Source organism: Eurypyga helias, unplaced genomic scaffold (assembly GCF_000690775.1).
Source record: "Eurypyga helias isolate BGI_N326 unplaced genomic scaffold, ASM69077v1 scaffold40551, whole genome shotgun sequence".
NCBI lineage: Eukaryota > Metazoa > Chordata > Aves > Eurypygiformes > Eurypygidae > Eurypyga > Eurypyga helias.
In genome coordinates, this window is record NW_010229603.1 from 1 (window position 1) to 5996 (window position 5996).

At 54.1% G+C, this 5996-nt stretch overlaps 1 protein-coding gene across 1 annotated transcript; it reads left to right on the top strand.

Annotated features, from left to right (window-relative positions):
• The first annotated feature begins 1926 nt into the window (after positions 1-1926).
• Positions 1927-5681, top strand: ING4 (inhibitor of growth family, member 4). Its single transcript, XM_010160471.1, has 8 exons — positions 1927-1992; positions 2193-2359; positions 3125-3239; positions 3563-3671; positions 3993-4140; positions 4542-4603; positions 4821-4995; positions 5089-5681. The coding sequence occupies exons 1-7, from the start codon at positions 1965-1967 to the stop codon at positions 4858-4860; spliced, it is 669 nt and encodes a 222-aa protein (XP_010158773.1). The 5' UTR covers positions 1927-1964; the 3' UTR covers positions 4861-4995; positions 5089-5681.
• The last annotated feature ends 315 nt before the right edge of the window (positions 5682-5996 follow it).

A 5996-nucleotide genomic window follows, 5' to 3' on the forward strand; every position in this document is an offset into this window, starting at 1 on the left:
GGGGAGCCGCTGGCCGGGCCGAGGGGCTGGCAGCGAGGGGAGGAGACGCTGGGAAGAGAGAGTCTCCAAGTGATGGATGGGACGGGCTGAAAAGCCCTGGCCGGGCACATAGAGGCGAAGGGAAGGCCAAGGCTTTCCAGAGGAGGATGCGCGCGGCTGTTGGTGGTGGCGGCGGCAGGTTTTTACGGTCAGGGCTGTGAAAACCAGAGCGCCGTCCCTTTCAGGGTCTGTAGCAGAAGTCCTGATTGCAGGAAGGAAAAAGACACCGTCTTGAGATTCCCAAGCTGGATTTCCTCCCTGTCCTAAGTTCCCTTTGTAAGCAACGACGGTCTTCAGCATTGCGTCCCCGTTGTCTTCCGAGCTGCTTCTTGAGCCGTAGGGATGTAACCTGCTAGCCAGCCGCTTGAACCTTGCGCGAAGCCTGTCGTGCTGGACAAACGGGGAGGCGTCAGACTTAGGGACGTGCAGACAGCCTTAATTTTGCCGCTTACTCATTTTTTTTGCGAGTTTGCTTTTGCGCAGCTAACCGTCCTTGAGCGTGGGGGTGGGACGATGCATCTGTGCCGTGCGGTGATGCGTCTGGCTGCCTGAGGACACCCACTCTCTGAGCGTTTCTCATGTGTTTCAAGTGGAAACGGCAGCAGAAATCCATTGAAGCAACAGCTTTCTCACTCGCAGGTACTCCGTGTGTAACTTACTCCAAGTGAGTTAAAGGAGCGGTTTCTGAGCACACTGAGGCCCGCGGTTGTTCTTTACCTCTTACAGGAATTAATTTAATGGCCTGTGCGTAGTATTTCTTAAAACCTGCCTCCTGCATACAGGCCTTCTCTGCCAGCGGATTGCTTTCCGGGGAGATGGCTCTGCTCTAGAAACGGGAAAATAGAGATTGCTGCCGGGACTGATGCATGAGACGGTTCTGAGGATGGGGCAACACACCTTCATTTGCACTCCCTGTGTGTTGGAGAGTGGGTTCAGGACGCAGACATGCTTATGGTGTGTCTCTGAAGGGCTTTACTCCCCCACTTTGTTATTTTTTTTTAACCTGCAAGAGGTTTTTTGGTTTGTTCTTTTTTCTTATTAGGTATAAAGGTGACAATAATCCAGCCTGGACTTGGGGTTAGTGCAGTGTCACTAGATCTCAGTTTGATTAGACAAGCGTGGAGAAATGAGACGTGTTGTTACCCGCTTTGTCAGCTGAGCATCTGGTGATGCCAAGGGGGGGTGAGTAGCAGAGCGCACTGCGAACTAATCGACTGTCGGCTTCACAGCGCTCGTTGAGAGCGTTGCAGACGTCTGCTGATCACCATGCGTAGCATCCTCCCAGGCGTTGGACACACCACACTGAGGTTGTGGTGCGGAAGGCAGAAGAAGGAACGTGTGACAGGGGTTAAGGCTGCTGTTGGCTGCTCCCCATCCTGGCTCGGCTCCGCACCGAGTGTCTCCTGTCCCCTCTACGTAAACCGGATGCACTAAAACAGGCTCACTTTTAAGTAAATGAGTATTTGATGGACTTTAATTTTTACATCCTTGTATAGAAATAACTAAATGGCATTATTTACCAGCTGTTGCACTATTATTTTGACTACTGAATGGAGTTCTTAGGTGAATACATTGTATTATAATGGCTGACTTTGTTACAAATCTTTGTTTTCCGCTTCCTTATTGCGGGCCTGTCGGCATGGCCGCGGTTTTCTGCTAGCTAGTGTGTATGACAGAACTGTGCTTCTGGATTAAACCTGTCGCACCTCTCTAGTCTGTCTCCTTTGGAGCTGACAACAAACGGAAGCAGGCGAATGCGCAGCAGGAAAGGGCCTTGGGAATCGCTGGAGTGGTGCGTGTGTTGTCATCGGTCGGTTTTGTTCCTGCCTTGGCGTCGTGGGCAGGAACCTGACTTCTCCATTTATCCTCCTTTCCCTGCAGGTATTGAGAACCTCCCATTTGAGTTGCAGAGAAACTTCCAGCTCATGCGCGATCTCGATCAGAGGACGGAAGGTGAGGATCAGAGATGGCTTTGATGAAGGCAGAAGTATGCAGTTTAACCAGCTTTTCTTTCCTCGGCCTTTATCGGGAGGGCCTCTCGCGGCCGGGAAGGAGGCCTACAGCCGCTCTGATCCTTCAGCCTCTCTTAGTGGGAGGGCACTGCTGTGGGGGGTGTGTGTGTATTTATGTATTTAATGGTCAACTTGTTTCAGACCTCAAGTCGGAGATCGATAAGCTGGCCACAGAGTACATCAGCAATGCACGGACTTTGTCTTCGGAGGAGAAACTGGGGCTTCTCAAGCAAATCCAGGAGGCCTATGGGAAATGCAAGGAGTTTGGGGACGACAAGGTCCAGCTGGCTATGCAGACCTACGAGATGGTATGAAGGGAAGTGTCTAGTGCTTATCGTATGAAAGGCTCTACTAAAGCCCCCAGTCTTGGAAGGCCTTGATCTCCCTTTTTAGGGCCTACCCTTGGTTCTCAGTGCCTAGTGCAAGCCCTGTGCCCTCTCCTGGGCTCTGTTCTGTGCCCTCTCCTGGGCTCCGTTCTGTGCCCTCTCCTCTCTGCCCTCTCCTGGGCTCCGTCCTGTGCCCTCTCCTTGGCTCTGTTCTGTGCCCTCTTCTCTCCGCCTTCCTGGGCTCCGTTCTGTGCCCTCTCCGCCCTCCTGGGCTCCGTTCTGTGCCCTCTCCGCCCTCCTGGGCTCCGTTCTGTGCCCTCTCCGCCCTCCTGGGCTCCGTTCTGTGCCCTCTCCGCCCTCCTGGGCTCCGTTCTGTGCCCTCTCCGCCCTCCTGGGCTCCGTTCTGTGCCCTCTCCGCCCTCCTGGGCTCCGTTCTGTGCCCTCTCCGCCCTCCTGGGCTCCGTTCTGTGCCCTCTCCGCCCTCCTGAGCTCCGTTCTGTGCCCTCTCCGCCCTCCTGAGCTCCGTTCTGTGCCCTCTCCGCCCTCCTGAGCTCCGTTCTGTGCCCTCTCCGCCCTCCTGAGCTCCGTTCTGTGCCCTCTCCGCCCTCCTGAGCTCCGTTCTGTGCCCTCTCCGCCCTCCTGAGCTCCGTTCTGTGCCCTCTCCGCCCTCCTGAGCTCCGTTCTGTGCCCTCTCCGCCCTCCTGGGCTCCGTTCTGTGGTAACTCCTGGTCGCTGTCGTCTTTGCAGGTCGATAAGCACATCCGACGGCTGGACACAGACCTCGCTCGCTTTGAAGCAGACCTGAAGGAGAAGCAGATAGAGTCGAGTGACTATGACAGCTCTTCCAGCAAGGGCAAGAAGAGTGAGTACCACCACTGGGCTGCAGATTGATACAGGAGGCAGCCAAGTGACTGTGGAAGTGGTGGGGATGAAGGCAGGCACTGGAGTGGTACAGATCAAAGACTGTTACGCTGGAATCTGAAGGACAGGTAAAAAGATGGTGACCTGGGCTCTTCTTGTGTGAGCATATTGAAGGCCGCTAGATAAAATTAAGATGGGGTGCGTGGCCCCAGGCCAGCATACGCTCCCGAGCAGGAGCGTGTTCTAGTGCTGGAGAGGTTGTTACTGTCAGGGGTCTCAGTTTGATGGCGTGGCACGTGCAACACCTTTTTCTCTTCTTACCAGAGGGCCGAGCCCAGAAAGAGAAGAAAGCTGCTCGTGCTCGCTCTAAAGGGAAGAACTCGGACGAGGAAGCACCAAAAACTGCCCAAAAGAAATTGAAGCTTGTCCGCACGTAAGTGTCTGGGATTTGCCGGAATGAGGAGTAGCATGACAGATCAGACCAAGGGAGGCTTCCCTGCAAAGGAGTTTATCCCCACCCTGACTAGGCAGCGTGTCCCCTGTCTCTTCCTGGGAAGCAAGAGGAAGGAGAGCTTTTAATTCATTCAGGAGAGCCTGTCATGAAGGGGAAAGCGGGTCACTTTGGGCGGAGTTGAGTGGATGTGCTTAAAAAAAGGGAAGCGGCTGTCTCTGGCAAACAAGGGTGTTGTCTTGGGAGTCAGGAAGGGTCTCGCAGCCGGTGATTTTGCTGACCTACTTCGTTCCCGTCCTGCAGTAGCACAGAGTATGGGATGCCTTCAGTCACCTTTGGAAATGTGCACCCTTCGGATGTATTAGATATGCCTGTGGATCCCAATGAGCCTACTTACTGCCTCTGCCACCAGGTCTCCTACGGGGAGATGATTGGCTGCGACAACCCAGATGTAAGAACCTGCACCTGATGGAAAGTTGGGGGGGTGGGAAGGGAATGGAGGGAGTCTTTGCATGGGAATTCTTGTCCCGCTGGGGTGGGGTCTGATACAGCAAGCAGTGACGAGAAAAGGGGCTTAGCTCGGGTGGTTTGGAAGGGCAGAGGGGTAGCTTGCCATGACCTGCGGAGTGCCCCTCTCTTCAGGGTGTTCCTTAAAACAACAAGTTGTTTTTCTTGGCCCCACGCTTCCCAAGGGAGAAGTGGAATTCTCCCTGCTCACAAGGTATAGGGTGGGGTGTGAGCCTTCATCCCCTGATGGCGGCTAGGGATTTAGGAATGTTTGATCAAATGTTGGCCAGCTCCGGTAGCCCAGAAGCAATGATTTCAAAGGCAAACTGCTCTCCGTCCCAACAGTGTTCCATCGAGTGGTTTCATTTTGCCTGTGTGGGTCTGACAACAAAACCAAGAGGAAAATGGTGAGTGAACAAGCACCCTGGAGGGCCCGTTGGTCTTTGGAATGGGGAGGTCCTGGGTGGCAGAAGGGAGAGTATTCTGTACACACACTCGGCAGACCTCTCAAAAAGGGAAGTTTAAATTAGGAGCCTGTCAGAGACCCTGGAAAATGTCCTTTGTTGTATGTTGGAGGTTCGTGTCATGCCCTAAATTCTGGTTTTTTACTTCCCTTTCTACCAGGTTTTGCCCTCGCTGTTCCCAGGAGAGGAAGAAGAAGTAAAATCCCGTGAGCCCGCAGTACTGCTGCAGGAGCTCTCTTCCCCCTGCCAGGGCCTCGTCCCAGCTCCCCCAGCCCCTGGGGCCTTGGCTGGGGGGGAGTCTTGCCCTGTTTGTGGGTTGGGCCATCCCTGGAATGGTGTGTACCCTCACAGCGGTTCCTGTGTGTTCTGTATCCCTGGTTGCTTCCGAATCCCTAAGGGAGGCCCTCTCTGTGTACTATTCCAAACAGGTCTCTGAGCCTCAAAGGGAATGAATCAGGGCACCAGGGTAGCCACCAGATTCCCAGGGATTCAGGTAGCCCCTGATTTTCCTTGGCTTTCCTTCAGCCTCCTCAGAGTTCATTGCCTACTCTCTGCTTAGAGAAGAAGGCTATGGGATGGGGGAAGGAAAGGAGGTAAGTCTTTGGCATTGTAGGTCTTCGATTTTCCTGGATGTTTTTCAGGAGAGAGGGAGTAACCAGCCACTTCTTAATCAGGTGGGCTGGTTGAGAGACTGAAAACCTCATGTACTCCCTGTCTTTAACCATTCCACTACTGGCATTGAGCAGCTTCTCTTCCTGGGGAGAGGAGGAGGAGGAGGGAGGCGTGTTTAGAGCTAGCTTTGTCTCTTATTCCTGGGGTAAACCTGCTGGTCTGGGAAGCACATTGTGTGAAGGAGGAAGAATTTCTGACCACGTGGGGAGAAACGGCTTCGTCAAGCCTGTCTTCTGGCTCTAAAATTCTCCCTTCCCTCTGTGCAGTGGGGCTTCTCCATTACGTTGATGGTGGGAAGTTTGGGGATTCAGATCCCGCTTGTAGAATACGGAATTAAAGTTCATTGAAAGGAATCCTCTGTTTGCCTTGCTGTCGCCCCCGGAGTGAACTGTGGCAATTGGTCTCCTCAGTTACTCTCTCCCTCTCAGCTTTTATTCGAAATGATGAACGTGGCACAGCTTTTCCCTGTAACAATCCGGAATGGTGTTACTAAGTGACCCTCTGTCCTGCCCCGGCGAGGGGGTGGGTGTCTAGTCACCTCTTGGTTGGGTGCCCTCGGAGAGGGGGAGGTGACGGAAGGCCAGCCCCCCCTGGGGCTCTTGGGCAGCACAGCGGGGAACGTAAAGCCTGTCAGGACAAACCCCCTGCGCCCAAGGCTCTGGAT